A 20,420-nucleotide genomic window follows, 5' to 3' on the forward strand; every position below is an offset into this window, starting at 1 on the left:
GAACCCACCGATCTCCCGTGCCCTCCGCCGCTTACCAGAGCTGTCGGCAGGGGCGGAAGCGATCAGGTCTATTCCCTTGCTGGGTATGAAGACGAGTGAGGGAAAGATGGGCCCCACCCGTATCCATATCACTGCAGGGCGGATGCAACGTCACTCCTGCCCAATGCTCTTAAAGGGCCCTTTTTTTTTTTTTTTTTTGCAATTACATACTTTTTTTTTTTTTTTTTTTGTCTAAATATGAGATCTGAGGTCTTTTTGTCCCCAGATCTTATATTATTTACGAGGGCCTATCATGCTTTGTTCTATTACAAGGGATGTTTTTCATTCATTGTAATAGGAATAAAAGTGACCCAAATGTATATATTTTTTTAACCACTTAAGACCCGGACCTTTAGGCAGGTAAAGGACCTGGCCAGTTTTTGCAATTCGGCACTGCGTCGCTGTAACTGACAATTGCGCGGTCGTGCGACGTGGCTCCCAAACAAAATTGGCGTCCCTTTTCCCCCCACAAATAGAGCTTTCTTTTGGTGGTATTTGATCACCTCTGCGGTTTTTATTTTTTGCGCTATAAACAAAAAGAGCGACAATTTAAAATAAAATGCAATATTTTTTACTTTTTGCTTTAATAAATATCCCCCAAAAATATATAAAAACAATTTTTTTTTTCCTTAGTTTAGGCCGATACGTATTCTTCTACCTATTTTTGGTTAAAAAAAAACAAACGCAATAAGCGTTTATCGATTGGTTTGCGCAAAATTTATAGCGTTTACAAAATAAGGGATAGTTTTATTGCATTTTTATAAAAAATATATTTTTTTTTTACTACTAATGGCGGCGATCAGAGTTTTTTTTTTTTCGCGACTGCGACATTATGGCGGACACATCGGACAATTTTGACATTTTTGGGACCATTTTCACAGCAAAAAATGCATTAAAAATGCATTGTTTACTGTGAAAATGACAATTGCAGTTTGGGAGTTAACCACTAGGGGGCGCTGAAGGGGTCAAGTGTGACCTCATCTTTGTTTCTAACTGTAGGGGGGCTGGACTGGACGTGTGACATCATTGATCGTGTTTCCCTATATCAGGGAACACACGATCAATGACAGCGCCACAGTGAAGAACGGGGAAGCTGTGTTTACACACAGCTCTCCCTGTTCTTCAGCTCCGGGGACTGATCGGGTCCGTGGGTGCTTCGGACCGGGTCGCAGGCGCGCGACCCACGGCTGGGCACTTTAAAGCGGAGGTTCACCCTAAAAATCATCTATATACCATTACATCCAGCATACTGCTGACATCTAGAGTATGCTGGTATTTTTTTTTTCGCTGTACTTACCGTCTTGTAGTTCTTTTCACCCGGCTTCCGGGTTCTCACTCCCGCGGGGAATAGGCGTTCCTATAAAGAGGCGTAGTTGATTGACGTGTGGGTAAGGCGCGTCACGCATTCCGAAAATAGACGAACTAGGACTCTGTTCTATACGGCGCCTGTTGTGTAGAGCTGACTGCGCAGGCGCCGTATAAAGCCGAGTCCTAGTTCGTCTATTTTCGGAACGCGTGACGCGCCTTACCCGCACGACAATCTATGCATCTTCATAGGAACGCCTACTCCCCGGGGCAGTGGGATGCCGGGTGAAAAGAACCATAAGAAGGTATGTACAGCGGAAAAAAATAAATGCCAGCATACTGTAGATGTCAGCAGTAGGCTGGATGTAACGGTATATAATTGTTTTAGGGTGAACCTCCGCTTTAGGGGTACGTGCTTGTGCCCAGCCCATACAGGTACGTGCTTGTGCCCAGCCATGCCATTCTGCCAACGTATATCTGCAGGAGGCGGTCCATAAGTGGTTAAAGTGTCAAAATACAGTAAAAAAAAAAAAAACCTTTTTTTTTTTTTTAAAGCGCCCCCGTCCCGACGAGCTCACGCGCAGAAGCGAACGCATACGTGAGCAGTGCCCACATATGGTGTTCAAACCACACATGTGAGGTATCGCTGCAATTGTTAGAGCGAGAGCAATAATTCTAGCACTAGACCTCCTCTGTAACTCAAAACATGCAATCTGTAGAATTTTTTTTTAAACTTCACCTATGGAGATTTTTTTAAAGTAAGTTTGCCTCCATTCCACAAGCGGGCGCAACTTTGAAGCGTGACATGTTGGGTATCAATTTACTTGGCATTATCTTTCACAGTATGAAATTGGGCTAACTTTGTTTGTTTTTGTTTTTTTTATTCAAAAACGTGTCCCCCCCCCCCCCCCCCCAAAGTGTGCTTTTAAGACTGCTGCGCAAATACGGTGTGACAAAGTATTGCAACGACTGCCATTTTGTTCTCTAGGGTGTTGGAAAAAAATAAATATATAATGTTTGGGGGTTTTAATTTATTTATTTTTGCTAGAAAATTACTTAACTTGTAAACATCAAATCTCTGAGACTCAGTCCTTAAGTGGTTAAAACTAGCAAATATATTCACAAGAGCCGCTTTACAGCTTTGTGATACATTTACCATAAACTCATGTTAATGTGCATTTAGTTAAAGGGGTTGTAAAGGAATTTTTTTTTTTCCCCTAAATAGCTTCCTTTACCTTGGTGCAGTCCTCATCCTTCCATTTTGCTTTTAAATGTCCTTATTTCTTCTAAGAAATCCTCACTTCCTGTTCTTCTGTCTGTAACTACACACCGCAATGCGAGGCTCTCCCTGGTGTAGAGAAAGCCTCTTGAGGGGGGAGGGGGTGAGCAGGCAAGTCGGGACACTACTGCAGATGGAGAAAGGAGCTGTGTGTTAGTGGGCGTCCTGACACTCCTGTTCGCCCCCTCAAGAGGCTTTCTCCACACCACACCGGTCGCGAGTTACAGACAGAAGAACAGGAAGTGAGGATTTCTCAGAAGAAAGAAGGACATTAAAAAGCAAAATCGAAGCATGAGGTAAGTGAAGGACGACTGCACTAAGGTAAAGGAAGCTATTTAGGGAAAACCTTTTTTTCCTTTACAACCCCTTTTAAGGCAGTCGGTTCATTTTATTGGGCTGCCAAATGCATGAAAATTTGTACGGTTTTTAACTATTCAACATGCCGTACTGTATGATAATGTGTTGTATGTTGCAATTCTGTTTCAAGTTTTCGATTTGCCATTGGGCCCTAAAAGATTGCATTTGTGTGACTACTACAGCAACAGTAACCTACTAAAACTTAACCAACTAAAGTGATTAATTTCCCACACTTTACCCAACACTAAACTTACAGTACTAACCCCAATGTTCATCTCAGGATCACCTCTGATTGTATTTCCCTTCAATTTATCACAGGTAGATTAGTGGACCAAAATTTAAACAAACTTGGAAAGGATGAAATGCTTCAGATGATTAGACATGGTGCCACACATGTGTTTGCATCAAAGGATAGTGAAATCACAGAGGAAGGTATTAATGCCATCTTGGAAAGAGGTGAAAAAAAGGTAAAGCACTCTTCTGCATTTCTGGATGTGAATCTAATCTGAGGAATCTTCATGGCCAAACTTGAATAATAATCGTTTAAAAGAATCAATCACTTGAAGGCATCGCTTTAAAAGAATCTCCTTTTGGCCGGACCCCTCTTGTGGGTTGCAGGAGTGCATTTACTCGGGTTATTAGCAGGTTATTGCCTGTTGTCAGAGCTGCTCCAGACACTGAAAGGATCCTGATCATATTAGTCAGGAGCTGCCTTTCTCCAGGTCAGTCCTCCAGTGACTGCTGTATAGGCATAACGGTGACCATCTTCTATCAGCCGTGTGGAGTAATGAATATTCACTTTAACCTCCATGACCAGGCCATTTTTTGCGATACGGCACTGCTTTACTTTGACAATTGTGCGGTCATGCGACGCTGTAAGTAAATAATCTCTCCCCAGCTATAAAACCAATAATCCAATAAATGTAGGCCAATATGTCTTCTACATATTTTTGATAAATAAGCATATATTGAACAAAAGTTGGTGTCTAAGAACTATGGCATATGTTTATAAATCTTTATGAATAAAGGCTGAGATCAGGGACCTTGTATGGATTGCAGTTGTCATTCTGACACTGATACTTTTGGGAATCGGTGACGATAATACAGTGATCAGTGCCTAAAAAAACAACTGTCTCCTGTACTAATGACACTGGCTGGGAAGGGATTAACATCGGGAGCGATCAAAGGGTTAACTATGCCTGACCAGTGTTTTACTGTGGGAGGTGCTTTTACTAGGGGAAGACTTGGATCCTAGTCCCTGCTTTGCAATGACGCAGGATCTATTCCTTCCCTCCTGTCAGAACAGCGATCTGCCTTGTTTACATAGGCAGACAGCTTTTCTACCTCTGCTGGATTATTGGCGGGTGCCTGTGGAAATAGTCTGCTGTACCTGTGGACATCGAGTCCCCTGTACCTGCTGCTGGACTCCCACGGAGTGTGTGATCACAGCGGGAGTGAGCCTGCGCACCCCCTACCTGGGAGATGCGTGTTTCAGTGCAGAGGGGCCGCCCTGTAGCAATAAAACTGCTATAGGCTGGACTTTAAGCAGTTACTGTATCCAAACAGTTTCACTACATACCTTGTGGTACCCTCCACCTGTGAGAATAACACTTGCTGGATGATCTGATATGACCAACAAATTAATAACACACCATTCACACTGCAATGCAGTATAGTGCTGCTCTAAAATGCAGACCTGCTGCATTTATTGCAGTGCACCAGTCCAAGTTGCACTGCAATGTCATGCAGCACAGCGTATTCCACCCAACCTTGCAGTGTAAGAAGGTGTACGTTTTTGTACACATCACATAAAGCTTAAAGGGGGGGGGGGGGGGAAGGTAAGGTTTGCTAAATCGTGCACCACACTGCCTCTACGCCCTATTTAAAAATGTTTGCTGTGGCCACTAAGATGGCATTACATTGCAAGGTTAGTTGTTGTGGACAGGAGATGGCTTCTGAAGAAGCTGCCATGACCGAACATGTAGGACAGAACTAACCTACATAGTCACACTGACAAACTGCTGATCTGACATTAAATAAAAAAAATTGGCACTACATGCATTTGATATAACGGCATTATCCTAATGCTTTTTAGTGCAATTTGGTCCATCCATGTGAAAGGGACCCAATCAGGTCCGCCTGTCGGTTTGTTAGGTGAACCCCATTGGACCATTCATTGCCTTCTGTGGTGGGGGGTTCACACCTGCGGACATCCATATTCTCTCTTAAAAACAGACAGATGGGGGATCCGTTCCTCATCTGTCAAGCGTATCGGATGACAGTAGGATGTAAATGGTCAGTAGGTCCGTTTCCATCCGCCTACCCATAGAGGAAAGCATGCAGAAACTGAGTGGACACAGACTTGTCATATGCCTGTTCATCGAAGATACACCCCCCGAGCGGTAACCACCTGATGAGGAAGCAAGTTTGTAAAGGAGAGCTATCCTAATGCTGTATATTCTGGAAACCTTATGTTTGAGTATATGAGGAATTTAATTGGCATAGTAACAAATCTATAATTTTTATTTTTCTTGCAACCTTATACGAAGATGCTTTTCACTTCGTATGGCTAAAGTTCTGTTTTGAACATTTGTATAATACAAGGACTTTTTCTTCTGCTCATTAAAGAACAGATCTTGATGACAGATGGGATTTTGATTGTAGGCTATCTGAATTACACAACCAAGTTTCTCTTCCGTTCATGGACGGACACGGCAGCAATTGACCTTGGGGTATTATCCTCCCTTTTAGGAGATTGACTAGGCAGAAAAACAGCATGTTAAAACACTCCACACAGTACAGTACCTCCCAGGGGGCGGATCCCCCGGGTACATACCCCATTCTCAGTTCTGCAGCCCCAGTGTTGTCTGCCTAGCAGGAGATGACATGGCTCTTCTGGGCCCATGTGCTCTGGAGATTTGTTTTTTTTTTTTTGCGATTTTCTCGCTTTTCTTTTAGTTTTTCCTGCATTTTTGGATCCTGAGATCTACAATCAACTGCCGACTGGGTGACAGGCTGGATCCTCGATCCTTGTAGTCCCCCCATGTTTGGCCATCGAGCCCGTGCCGGCCTTTAGCTACGCGCTGGGCCGTCCACGACATGCCCCGTTGCTCCAGGGGTGGCTGGTGAGCTATACGCTCCAAAGCACACATATGACTGGGCTCTATGTCCGTGTCAGTGTGCCGGGCCGACAGCCATGCCGTAACTTCGCGGACATTGGTTCTGTTTGGGATGCCTCCAGCCGGTGGTCGCAGGATGGGTAAGTAGCAGTCCCCTTGCCTTGGCATGGTGGTGCGGCTGGTGCATTCCTGGGGAGGTCGATCGGGGGTCCGCCCTACTTTCCTCTCTCCCTCCTTCCCTGCATTCTGGGTGGTCGGCCGTGAGGTGGGGGGCTCCGCCTGGGGGGCTCTGTCCTGTGGCTGTTGTCGGGGGTGCTGTGTGGTCTTTATTGATGCGGGGGGTGCCTGCCCGGGGGTCGTGGGTGTTTTACTCTGTTTTCACTGTTTTCTGTGCTTTCGCGGCCATTTTCTTGTAGCCCGCATGCTGTTTTTGCTTGTCGGCGGCCATTTTGAGTGGGGTTTTTGCCTCTGTGGCCAGAAAATCGGCGCGAACAGCTCCAGCACACTTCCTAAGGGACAGCACGGACAGCGCTCAGGGCCAGTCCGCATCAGCAGTACAGCCTGGTTGGGTGATGAGTCCTCTGGGGGGTCCCCTGTTCTCTGCTGCGGCTCGGGAGGGTGGCCTGTGGATCTTGCCTTGCAGTCCAAGGGCGGCTATTGGGTGGGTCAGCATGGCGTCCGAACCGGATGCTTCTCCCCCAGACATGCCAGAGTTGACCCTTAGTGCCCCTGTTCCTGCGGCCTCTGTGGATGCTAGGATGGCAGTCCTTGCATTTGTTGCCAGGATTGAAGCTTTGCGTGGCCAGGGGGGGGGGATTAAAAAGCGACCCCTCCCCCGCCTTCTTCTGGGGATGCACCAGACGCGGAATCGGGCCCTGCTACTGCTGGTTACGTGGTGTCAGAGGATGCAGGCCTAGTCCACACAGACAGTGAGGATGACTCTGCTTCAGGGTCAGCGTATGATAGGGCGCTTGTTGGAGCTCTTATCACTGCAGTGCGAGATTTATTTAGAAAATTGAGGATTCAGCGGAGACATCAGAGATGTCGGTCCCTTTTGGGTTCCGCAAGCCGGCCTGCACTGCAAAAGTGTTTCCTTGTGTTCCTTATCTGGAAAAAAATTTGTACAAGGAATGGGATCGGCCGCAGAAAGTTTTTTCTGTTCCGAAATGCTTTGCGGTCCGTTACCCTTTTGGGGAGGATGTGCTAAAAAAAGTGGACCCCCCCTGTGTCTAGGCTGAACAAGGCAACCACTTTGCCTGTGGATGGGGCTCCCGCTTTTAAGGACCCCGCAGATAGGAGAGCTGAGGCTGTGGCCCGCTCCATGTTCACAGTAGTGGGGTCGGTGGTGAGACCGGTCTTGGCCAGGGCTCTAGTGTCAGACGCTTACCGAACGGGCAAAGTTGCTGCTTCAGGAGTTGGAGGAGCATGATGCCCCTGCAGACTGTGTGGAGCTGGCCGACCAGTTGGTGCAGGGCCTAAAATTTGTCTGAGTCGGCCCTGGATACGCTTCCCTTGCTCTCCAGGGCTTCGGCCTACGCGGTAGTGTTGCGCCGCCTTGTCTGGGTGAAGTGTTGGTCTGCGGACCAGTCTTCTAAAAAGGCCTTGGTGGACTTACCCTTCAAGGGTGAACAGCTTTTTCATAAAAGATGCCACGGGAGGTAAGAGCACTCTGCTCCCACAATCTAGTAAGGATAAGGAGCCTCGCCGTAGGCAAGGACCCTCTTTTACCGCCCCTAAGCGTTTTTTCCGCCCGGTGCGGCATGTAAACGTTCCCAGGGCGCTAAGGCGCCTGCTGAAGGGCAGAAGCGCCCCTGGTACTGCAAGCCCAACAAGCCTTCGGAAAAGCCTGCTTCCGCATGAAGGTCTGCCCCCGCCCGTGGGGGGCCGGCATCGCGACTTTGCGGCTCGGTGGAGGTCTCTTCTTTCCGACCGGTGGGTTTGCAAAGTAGTTTCCTCGGGGTACAAGAGTTTCTCTTGTCCGCCAAACAGATTTTTTTCCTTCCAACCTCCAGCTTCCTACGGAATGTCGGGAGGCCCTGTTTGGGGCTGTTCAGGATCTGCTGGTCAGGGGAGTGATTGTGCCGATTCCTTTACTGGAACGGTTTCAGGGGTTTTACTCCAATCTGTAGTCCCCAAGAAGGAAGGGGTCCGTCCAATCCTGGATCTCAAGGCCCTCAACTGTTTTGTCAAAGTGCAAAAGTTCAGGATGGAGTCGGTTCGCTCTGTAGTGGCCGCACTCCATCAGGGGGATTTTCTGGCGTCCTTGGATATCAAGGACCACTTTCAATTTGTGGCCCTCCCTTTCGGCCTGGCTTCGGCGCCACAGGTTTTCACCAAGGTGCTCGCTCCTATTCTGGCCCTGCTGAGGCAGCGCGGGATCGCTATTGTAGGATACCTGGACGGCCTTCTCCTGAGAGCTTCTTCAAGCTCAGAGTTAGAGGTGGATGTATGACCTGCCAGACCCTCCAGGAATTCGGTTGGCTGCTAAATGTTCAGAAGTCAGTGTTGGTACCGTCTCAGCGTCTGGAATACCTGGGGTTGGTCCTGGATTCCTCGGAGGCGAGAGTTTTCCTTCCAACTGAGAAACTACAGACACTGCAATCGGCGGTGCAGCGGTTGGCGACCCAGAAGTAGTCGTCGCTTCTCTTTTGCATGCGAGTTCTGGGTCTGACGGTGGCCTCCTTCGAGGCGGTTCCCTATGCTCAATTCCACACTCGAGTGTTACAGTGAGAAATTGGGACAAGCTCCCTTTGTCTCTGGATTACCAAGTCCGGGTGAGTCGCCTGGTCAGGTCCTCCCTAGTGTGGTGGCTGACATCTCCGGTACTTCAGGCCAGGAAATCATTTCTGCCGTGCCATTGGACGGTCACGACGGATGCCAGTCTCTCCGGCTGGGGGGGAGTCTGGGGTGTTCAGTCAGCCAAGGGGCGCTGGACTCGGGAAGAGTCCCGTCTGCCAATCAATGTCCTTGAACTCCGGGAGATCAGGCTGTGCCTCTCAAAGTGGTCTCTGAGACTGCAGGATCCAGTCGGACAACGCCACGACTGTGGCGTATGTCAATCAAGGGGGCACACGGAGCTCGGCTGCAGCAGCGGAAGTCGCTCACATCCTCCGGTGGGCCGAAAAGAACGTTCTGGCTCTATTGGCCGTGTACATTCGGCCGTGTACATTCCGGGGGTACAGAACTGGCAGGTGGACTACCTAAGTCGCCAAACGCTAGACCAGGGAGAATGGTCGCTACACCCGGATGTGTTTCAGAGTCTGTGTCTGAAATGGGGCACTTCAGACGTGGATCTTCTGGCGTCCCAACTCGATCAGAAGGTGTCACGGTTCGTGGCCAGGTCAAGAGACCTGTGGGCGGACGCGTTGGTGGGGTCCCTATCGCCTAATCTACTCCTTCCCTTCTCTGAAGCTTTTTCTTTGTCTGCTGCGCAGAGTGGAAGTCGAGGGGATACCAACAATCCTGATCGCTCCGGATTGGCCTCGCCGTCCCTGGTACGCAGATCTGGTGCGTCTGGTGGCAGACGTTCCTTGGCACCTGCCTCAGCGAGAGGATCTTCTGTCGCAGGGTCCTATCTTTCATCCGGCTTTACAGTTGTTGGCTTTAACGGCGTGGCTATTGAGAACCAGGTGCTGAAGGATCGAGGCCTGTCGGACTCGTGATCTCTACCATGGTGCGGGCGCGGAAGTCTACTTCCTGGAAGATTTACCATCGTACGTGGAAGGCTTACATCTCTGTGTGAGGAGATGAATTGGCACACCCGTGCATACGTGATGTCCCAGATTCTGCTGTTTTTACAGCGTGGAGTGGAGCAGGCTCTTGCCTTAAGTACGATTTTTTTTTTTTAACGGGCAGATTTCGGCCTTGGCTGTTTTCTTTCAGCGTCCCTTGGCGGCGCACTCTCTCTGGTGCGTAAGTTTGTGCAGGGGGTTCGACATGTGGCCCCTCCTGTGCATCCTCCACTGCCTCCATGGGACCTGAATTTGGTCCTCTCTGTGCTTCAACAGTCTCAGTTTGAGAATATTAGGGAAATCCCTTTATTGACCCTTTCCCAGAAGGTGGTTTTTCTGGTGGCAATTATATTGGTCAGACGGGTGTCTGAATTGGCGGCCTTGTCTTGCAAGGCTCCCTATTTGGTCATCCACAGGGATAAGGTGGTGCTGCAGCCGCAGCCGTCATTCCTTCCTAAGGTTGTTTCGGCCTTTCACATCACTAAGGACATTGTTCTTCCATCCTTATGTCCTCGGCCGGTGAACCCAAAAGAGGCCGCGTTGCATTCCTTGGACGTGGTTCGAGCCTTTACGGGTGTACCTGTCTGCTACGGCTCAGTTTCGGAGGTCGGATTCACTGTTCGTGTCGGTGACTGGTCCTAAGAAGGGTCTCGTCGGCCACCATTTCTAGGTGGATCAGACAGGTCGTGCTTCAGGCCTATGCCCTAAAGGGCGGGCGCCCCCCTTCCCGGTTACGGCGCATTCGACCAGGGCGATTGGTGCCTCTTGGGCTTTCCGCCATCAGGCATCTGTTTTACAGGTGTGTAAGGCAGCGACCTGGTCGTCAGTCCACACCTTCTCAAAGTTTTACAAGGTGGATGCGAGTGCATCTTCGGATGCCTCTTTTGGCCGCAAGGTTTTGCAGGCGGCTGTTTAAGGTTGAAGTTCCTCCGTTAAGGACCTTTTTTTTTTTTTTTTTTTTTTTTTTTCTGGGGTGAAGCTGGTTTGCTGTGTTTTCCCGCCCCTCGATTTTTGACACTGCTTGGGGACGACCCTAAGGTCAATTGCTGCTGTGTCCATCCATGAACGGAAGAGAAAATAGGATTTTTGTACTCACCGTAAAATCCATTTCTCAGTTTATGGACGGACACAGCACCCACCCCTCCTTTGTTTGTACTGCTTGTTTACGAAACTGAGGCTGCAGAACTGAAAATGGGGGATGTACCCGGGGGATCCGCCCCCTGGGAGGTACTGTCTGTGTGGAGCGTTAACACTTAACATGCTGTTTTCTTTATCGTACATCACGGGACACAGAGCGGCATATTCATTACTATATGGGTTATATGGAGTACCTTCAGGTGTTGACACTGGCAATCTTCAAACAGGAAATGCCCCTCCCTATATAACCCCCTCCCATAGGAGGAGTACCTCAGTTTTTACGCCAGTGTCTTAGGTGTTAGTCATGGTTTAGCTTGCCTCCGCATCCTTGGGATTAGGTGAGCTAACCGGTTCTGTCCAAAAAAGCCTCAGCGCTAAAGTGGTCAGTAACCGGACCCCAAACCCTTGGGGTATAGCCCATAATGCTTTTCTTTTTAGAGAGCTGGACCCTGGGCCCAGAACTTAGAAACCTTTGGGTGCCTAATGTTTCTGTTGCCAGAGTGCTATATGGGCCCAGGACAGTGGATCCTTCATAGGAACCCAGGGCCTGAAGGTCTAGACATCCCCACCGAGATGGGGGAAGATTGGGCCTCTTGCTTGGCAAAGTCCTGCGGCATGGAGCAGGTAAGTGAGGGGAAAACTTGCGGAACTTGGTTCTTAGCAGGTTTTTTCTGGGGGGTCACAGGGGACATGCCTAAAGTTATGCACTGCATCTGGCAAACTAGTCACATATCATAAAGATAGGATGGCTCTATATGTATTATTCCCCATAAGATGTGACCTCCCTTGTAGTGTTGGAAAAGCATTGAGTGGGGCCTGTGTGATATAAAAGTATATGTGTGTGTCAGAGAGCTATGCTTACCTGCAAACCTCCAGGCGATGCTCCATTCAGTCTTCCTCCTCAGAGCCTGCAAAGCAGGCAAAACGCTGACCTCCTCGTGTGTTCCAGGCTGCAGTTTGCTGGAGCAGAGAGGCTCCCTTCCCCCCCCCCCTGTCGGGAGGGGCATTTCCTGTTTGAGATTGCTGGGGGGGGAAGGGCGGGTCAGTGGCTTAAGGAAGGGGCGGCCCTTCCTTGTTTGTTCCATTCAATACTTTGGAACTAGGGAGGAAAGCACGGGGCGCCGAGGACACACAGTGGCCAGAAAGAATATTGCAGTCTTCAGAAAGACTGTTTTTCAAGCCTAGGAATAGGCTGTTTCTTTTCCATCTCATAGTTTTTCTTGCAATACTACTCAGGGGGACAGAATGTTTTTTCTTTCCTAGATTTGAAAAAAAGATTTTTTTTTTTGAAAAAAAAAAAAAAAAAAAGTGTCATCTAGGGGAGAGGAAGCATTTTTTATCCCCCAAACAGGTGTTTGGGCATTTAACTATTTATAAGTCCCAGGTACCAATAAGTAGCAGGTGTACCTCGGTATTGTACCATGGCATCAAAAAACAAGGGTACAAGAGGTGGGGATTCCCCCAGAGAGTCTGAGGTCTCGGACAAAGCTATGCCGCTGCTTTCCCCACAGGGAGCCTTGGGGCCATCGGGATCTGGGGCTGGAGCTGACGCGAGTCAGTCCAACCCTAAGATGGTCACGGAGAAGGTATTACTCACCTCTTTAAAAGAGATGCAGAAAAGCATGGGAAAAATGATAGCCGCAGCTATGCGGGGCAGTAAGCGGAATAGATCTCCGTCGCCCGAGCGCGGACCCTCAGAGGAGGAGGTCCTTTCCTCAGGGGAATTGGACGACCTCTTGGACAAGGACCAAGTAGGTTCAGGGATCGAGGATCCGGATACAGAGGAGTCTGGGGCAGTCTCCCTGAGGGAGAGCTGGTGGATTCAAGGATTGTCGGACTTGGTCCATAAGGCATTCAACTTGCCAGTACCAGATCTCCAGGTATCGACGGTTTCAGCTTTGGGCTCACTGAGGGCGCCTCAAAGCAATGCTGTGTTTCCGATCCATCCTCTATTAGAGGGAGTTTTGTTCCAAGATTGGAACAAGCCAGATAAGATCTTCTTACCACCTAAAAGATTCTCTGTCCTATATCCTATGGAAGATACATTTTCCAAAAGATGGGCTACTCCTGCAGTGGACGCAGCCATCTCATGTGTTAACAAATCGTTAACATGCCCTGTAGAAAACATACAGGTGTTCAAGGATCCAGTTGATAAGCGCTTGGAAGCACTACTTAAGAACTCCTTCACTGCTGCAGGGGCAGTAGTACAGCCAGCTGTGGCCGCGATTGGGGTTGCTCAAGCATTATCGGATCAATTTAAGCAGATGCTTAAACTTATTCCTGCCCAGCAGGCAGAAGAATTTTCGGATGTCCCTAAAGCCATTTGTTTTACGGTAGACGCAATCAAGGATTCTATCCAGCAAGCGTCACGTTTATCGTTATCCCTTATCCATATGAGAAGACTCTTATGGTTAAAAAGCTGGGAGGCTGAGCCCCCATGCAAGAAGCTCCTGGTAGGGTTCCCCTTCCATGGAGGACGACTCTTCGGAGAAGACCTAGATAAATACATTCAGACCATTTCAAACGGCAAGAGTACTCTCTTGCCAACTAAGAAGAAGGTTCAGGGGCCTGCGTTTAAACGACAGTATTCCCCTGGGCAGGGGCCCTCTAATACTAAGCAGTATCGACGGCCTCCTGCAAAAGCAAGCTTCGGCTTCAACAGCAGATCACAAGGACAGGCTGTTAGAGGCAAAAGGCAGTGGTTTCGCAAACCAGCAAAACCAGCCCCCAAGCCAACCTTATGAAGGGGCGCCCCCACCCACGAAGGTGGGGGGAAGGCTGTGACTCTTTTCAGAGATTTGGGAAGCCAGCATTCCCGACGAGTGGGTACGGTCTTCCGTGGCCACAGGCTACAAACTAGATTTCCTAAGGTTTCCTCCTCCTCATTTCCAGGAGTCGAGGATTCCAAACGATCCGGAGAAGGGAGCCGCATTAAGATCTGCATTAGATCATCTACTTTCCCAGGAAGTAATAGTAGAGGTACCAGTCCTGGAACAGGGGCTAGGTTTCTACTCCAACCTATTCATCATCCCGAAGTCCAATGGAGATGTCAGGCCAATTTTGGACCTAAAGATGGTAAATACATACCTAAAGATCCGCTCATTTCGGATGGAATCCGTGCGGTCAGCAGCTGCCACACTCCAAAAGGACGACTTCATGGCGTCCATAGACATAAAGGATGCCTACCTTCATCTTCCAATTTATCAGCCACATCAAAAATATCTACGCTTCATGGTGGCTTCGCGTCACTTCCAATTCGTGGCGCTTCCCTTCGGGTTGGCTACGGCCCCCCGGGTGTTCACGAAGGTCCTAGCTCCAATCCTAGCCAAACGAAGGATCCAAGGGGTCACGATCCTAGCATACCTGGACGACCTCCTAGTCATAGATCACTCATCTCCTGGCTTGGAGCGAGCAGTGGCCCTCACGGTCCAATACCTCGAGAGGTTCGGCTGGGTCCTAAATCGAGAAAAGTCAGCTTTCCTGCCCACAAGGCAGTTGGAATATCTCGGCATGAGATTAGACACAGGACAACAAAGAGTGTTTCTACCTCTGAGGAAGGTCAAAGCCATCAAGGAATTAATCCTACTGGTTCTAAGCAAGAAGGAACCGACTATTCGCCTATGTATGAGGTTACTAGGCAAGATGGTGGCCACATTCGAGGCGGTACCATACGCCCAGAGCCACACTCGCATCCTGCAGGCAGCCATCCTGTCAGCATGGAGCAGAAGGCCACAGGCCTTGGATATCCCGTTGCCGCTCTCATCAAGAGTCCGACAAAGTCTGTGTTGGTGGTTAGACCCTCAGAATCTACTGAAGGGGAGGTCTTTCAGCCCAGTGGCTTGGAAGATAGTGACCACAGACGCCAGCCTGACGGGCTGGGGAGCAATTTTGGATGGTTGCACTCGCCAAAGTACTTGGGCAACGCCAGAGAAGCAGTTGCCCATCAACATCTTGGAGCTCAGAGCTGCTCGACTAGCCCTCAGGGCTTGGACGTCAAAATTGCAGGGGTTCCCGGTGAGAATTCAATCAGACAATGCCACGGCCGTGGCATACATAAATCACCAAGGGGGAACCAGGAGTCAAGCCGCTCAGAGAGAGGTGAGCTTGATTCTCCTATAGGCAGAGGCTCATGTGCCCTGCATATCGGCAATATTCATTCCAGGAGTGGACAACTTTCAGGCGGACTTCTTAAGCCGCCAGACTCTATTGCCGGGGGAATGGTCTCTGCATCCACAAACCTTTCAAGCACTCTGCCAAAGATGGGGAGTGCCGGACGTGGATATCATGGCATCGAGACTCAACAAGACGCTAGACGGGTTCATGTCCCGCTCAAGGGATCCGATGGCCTGCGGAACCGATGCGTTGGTTTACCCTTGGCATCAGTTCAAACTTCTTTATGCGTTTCCCCCGCTCCAGTTACTACCCCGCCTGCTGCGCAGGATCCGGGTGGAGCACATACCAGTCATCCTGGTAGCTCCAGCATGGCCCAGAAGGGCATGGTACTCACTAATCTTAAGGATGGTAGTGGGAGACCCTTGGACTCTTCCTCTACGGCCAGACCTGCTATCGCAAGGTCCGATCCTCCACCCTGCCTTACGGCATCTAAATTTGACGGCCTGGAAGCTGAATCCCTGATTCTCAGGGGTAGAGGTCTGTCTCAGAAAGTAATCTCTACCCTAATCAGAGCCAGGAAACCGGTCTCTAGGGTGATTTATTACAGGGTCTGGAAGGCCTATGTAGGCTGGTGTGAGTCCAAGCGATGGCTTTCTCGCAAATTCACCATTGATAGAGTTTTAAGTTTTCTCCAGCTAGGAGTGGATAAAGGATTGGCATTAAGCACAATCAAAGGACAGATTTCTGCTCTGTCAGTGTGGTTTCAGCGGCCGCTGGCCATACACTCGCTGGTTAAGACCTTCCTTCAAGGGGTCTTACGTATTAAACCTCCAGTTAAATCCCCGCTTTGCCCGTGGGATTTAAACCTTGTTCTGTCAAGTTTACAGAAACAACCGTTTGAGCCGTTGGCTGAAATTCCTTTGGTTTTACTGACAAGGAAGTTAGTATTTTTGGTCGCCATAGTTTCCGCAAGAAGAGTATCGGAACTGGCGGCCTTATCCTGTAAGGAACCATATCTTATTTTTCACAAGGACAGGGTCGTTCTCCGCCCTCATCCTTCCTTCCTACCGAAGGTTGTATCCAGTTTTCATTTGAACCAGGATTTGGTATTACCATCCTTCTTCCCTAAACCTACTTCCAGAAAGGAAGGGTTGCTGCATACCTTGGATATCGTCAGGGCCATGAAGGCCTATCTTAAAGCTACAAAGAAGATCCGGAAAACAGATGTGCTGTTCATATTACCGGATGGGCCCAAGAAGGGGCAGGCAGCTGCAAAGTCCACCATTTCTAGGTGGATTAAGCAATTAATCACTCAGGCCTACGGCTTGAAAGGGTTGCCTCCTCCAGTATCATTAAAGGCTCATTCTACTAGGGCCATGGGCGCCTCCTGGGCAGCACACCACCAGATCTCTATGGCTCAAGTTTGCAAGGCGGCAACCTGGTCTTCTGTCCACACGTTTACAAAATTCTACCAGTTGGACGTAAGAAGGAGGTCTGATACAGCCTTTGGGCAGGCAGTGCTGCAGGCTGCAGTTTGAGACCCTCGGATTCCGGGGGCTCCTCTTTTTTGAGTTAAATTTAAGATTATTTTTTCTCAACTAAGTTGGATTTATTATGATTTGAGTATTTCTCTAAATTAAATCCTTTTGTCTTGGAGATGTTCTCCCTCCCCTCATTGTGAGCATTGCTTTGGGACATCCCATATAGTAATGAATATGCCGCTCTGTGTCCCGTGATGTACGATAAAGAAAAAGGGATTTTTAATACAGCTTACCTGTAAAATCCTTTTCTTGGAGTACATCACGGGACACAGAGCTCCCACCCCTCTTTTTTGGGGACCATTTTGGGAGGCATACTGCTTGCTACAAAACTGAGGTACTCCTCCTATGGGAGGGGGTTATATAGGGAGGGGCATTTCCTGTTTGAAGATTGCCAGTGTCAACACCTGAAGGTACTCCATATAACCCATATAGTAATGAATATGCCGCTCTGTGTCCCGTGATGTACTCCAAGAAAAGGATTTTACAGGTAAGCTGTATTAAAAATCCCTTTTTTCTGCCTAGTCAATCTCTTAAAAAGGGTGGATAATACCCTAAGGTCAATTGCTGCTGTGTCCGTCCATGAACTCGGAGAAATGGATTTTACGGTGAGTACAAAAATCCTATTTTTCCAGCACGCTTGCCAGCGAACATGCAAAAAAGGGGGGCACGATCTTAATTTATAATAAAAATTATAATGGCTCTAATTGCACACATTCGCAAATATGTGGAAACTGTACTGCCTCGCTAAGTATCCTTTGTAACGTGAGCTTCTAGCTCTAAAATTTGGCAGCCTGGAACACGTATAGCAATGGATAAATTAAAAAGGGAGGTGCATTTGCTCAAGGGTACAGGCACGCAGAAACTGCAAAAGCACTATGGCAGCTGAAGGCGTCCAGTGTGTTTTCACTACAAATCGATATGGACTGCTCCTATCTAGAATAAGTCTCCGGTAATCCATGCAAGGAGAGGGGAATGGGGCAGACTGCAAGGAGAGGGGAATGGGGCAGACTGCAAGGAGAGGGGAATGGGGCAGACTGCAAGGAGAGGGGAATGGGGAAGACTGCTAAAGATTTGGCATCAACCCAAAATCCTCTGGTGATGTATTTGTGAAGGAAAGAACACGTTCCAGGTCTGATGCAGACTGAGTTTGCAGGGGCAGGTAGTTCAGATGGCCCATAATCGCAAATCCCATTTGTCATGAGTACCTGCCACATCCCTCAGTCTCGGAGAAAAGGATTTTATGTCGAGTACACAATTACTATATTTACATGTGTATGTATAATAAAATTTTGATGTTGGTGCTTCATTAGGAATTTACTGTTAATTCACTATTAAATGCTGCTAATACTCTAAGGTTTTATTGTCTTAAAATTTGCACAGTGTTGGGATATCAGACTGGCCAGCATTTTATTTGTCTTGGAAGAAACAATTTAAGCTATGTTTACATTTAAGAATTGGCTAATACCCAATATGTAGCCTAGTTTTTTCTCAATGTATGATGACGTAGAGCTCAAATAATTAAGTCTTCATAATTCTGTTTTCCATCAAGACTGCAGAACTAAAAGAAAAGCTCTCAAACATGGGTGAGAGTTCATTGAGAAACTTCACTATGGATACAGATTCCAGTGTATACAACTTTGAAGGTGAAGATTACAGAGAGAAGCAAAAGGTAACGTTCATCTTACAAAATCATTTTGTAATCGTATATGTCAAATGGTGTAATTGCTTGTAGACTAAGGTGGATAGTCATTGCACTGAAATGATGAAATGCTTTATACAGGCCTTTATCTTTTCCTACTACTTGCATTGTTTGGGGGGGGGAGTGGTGAAACAACTCTTTGAGAGACCTCACTGTGCATGTGCCTGAAAAATCTTTGCTGCACTGCTCATTCACTGGGAACTGGCTGCCATGTTGAGCATGCTGCACCGTGCGTCCATCAGGGCCTTGAGTTAAAGAACCTGGAAGAGAATGCTGGTCTCCTGGTGACCTCACATGAGGAGCGAGTGCTGAGACAGAACAGCAGCGTATGCTAGACAACACTGGATTCGTTGGACAGGCAAGTTTGTGTCTAGACCCTGGGTTATAGTCTGGTATCTTTAGGTGATTGGAAACTGGCAAAGCTTTTAAAGACATGTTCCCTGGTGGACCCCCTATAATCCCAATGCATTACATGAGTCCTTACACTAAACTTCAACCACTCGAGGGGCGTGGATGGTCTAAGCTCCTATCTGATCCTTTTTACTATCCTAACATTGCGGAACAGCTTTTTTTCTTTGAGGACCTCACCCTGTCTGTGCCCCATGTGCATGCATGCCACCTCCTCTTGTAATGTCACCCAGCAAGCCAAAATTAGGCCGGAGCACGCCAACCTCTTCTCGCTCTTCCCCCTTATGGTTGGCCATCTTGGCTACGTGATCCACCCCTACAACCACTTCAGCAAGCACACAAACGTCTCCTGTAGTCATGGAGGACAATTAACCATCTCCTGCTGATCTGTTGGCGGTAATTATGTCCTGCAAGGAACTCACTGTCTACGTAAATAGGCCTCATCCGGCTTGATATGGAAAAGTACAGCTCCAGATTATCCAAGGCTGAGTGTCATATCTCAGGTGGAGGATGGGGTGCACACTGACTCCAAGGACAATACTGTGGATATGGAGAACAGGCTCTGTCGGAACAACCTGCGGGTGGTGGGGGATCCCTGTGGAGGCTGAAGGTGCCAAACACGTGGAGTTTGCTGCAAAGGCTCTCTTTCACCAAGATCCGCAAATATCGCTGTGAGCGTGGCCTGAAATATTTAGTCTTTTGTATTTGAGCAGACGGGGGACCCTGGATGGCGGCACTGCCTTCTACTTGGACACCCCTGCTGCGGTGGTTGCCTGGTTGGAGGCATGCTAAGGCCACTGTTCATCTGTTGTACCCGCTCGCTTGCTGCCTTCTGGCATTTGACCACTGTGGACTGATGTCCCTGTTCGTTCCTGGCTTTCTGCTGTTGCCCTTTTAAGGGGGCTGCGTACGCATCTCCACAAGATGCACATTATCCTGATACCCCGCTAACTACCATAGAAGCGAACTTCCTCAATTGCAGCACACTGTGGTTTCTATTTTTTCCCATTTTTATTGTTGGGTTTTTGCAAGTTCTGTTTTTTTTTTGTGCACTCCCCTCGGACCTTTGTCTTCAGACGCTCCCCTATGTGGATTTTTCCACGAACAGTTGCAGTTCGCACCTTGTTTACAGGTTTTAGGTAAAGACCCTGCCAATTTTATTTCTGGCATCAGACCAGACCCTGGAAGAGGGCACCCTTTCCATTAGCTTCTACCCGTAAAGCCCCTGGGCCATACGGCCTACCAATTGAATTCTATAAATCTCATGTAGAACTTCTGGCCCCTATGTTGGCATCTTTGTACAAAGATTTTCTGCTTTCAGGCTCCCTGCCCCCTTCAATAAAAGAGGCCCATATAATACTCATACCTATGCTTGCCAAACTCTTAACCACCAGGTTGAATAAAGTTATGTCCCTCATAGGTTCTGATCTGACATGTTTCGTGCCAAGCAGATCCACGGACATCAATATCCATTGGTTATTTTTCAACATTCATGCCCCTCACTTGATTACCACTTTAGACCTACAAAAAGCATTTGATACGGTGGAATGGGCGTATTTGTGGGAGGTGTTGAGGAGAATGGCATTCCCACTGCGCATTATAGCATGGATTTAAACCTTGCATCTGGATAGGTGGTCATTCTTTTCCCTTTCAGTTACTAAGGGTTACCAGACAAGGCTGCCCCCTCTCTCC

The 20,420-nt window shown here is 48.3% G+C and overlaps 1 protein-coding gene across 1 annotated transcript in view; it reads left to right on the forward strand.

Moving 5' to 3' along the window:
* Window positions 1-20,420, forward strand: part of SMARCA5 (SWI/SNF related, matrix associated, actin dependent regulator of chromatin, subfamily a, member 5) — a 112,147-nt gene that overhangs the window by 71,287 nt on the left and 20,440 nt on the right. Inside the window, exons 15-16 of the mRNA XM_040331510.1 lie at window positions 3,299-3,447; window positions 18,171-18,290. Coding sequence (XP_040187444.1) covers window positions 3,299-3,447; window positions 18,171-18,290 — 269 coding nt within the window. The remainder of the gene's footprint in view (window positions 1-3,298; window positions 3,448-18,170; window positions 18,291-20,420) is intronic.

The sequence above is a fragment of the Rana temporaria genome, chromosome 1 (genome assembly GCF_905171775.1).
Source record: "Rana temporaria chromosome 1, aRanTem1.1, whole genome shotgun sequence".
Taxonomy (NCBI): domain Eukaryota; kingdom Metazoa; phylum Chordata; class Amphibia; order Anura; family Ranidae; genus Rana; species Rana temporaria.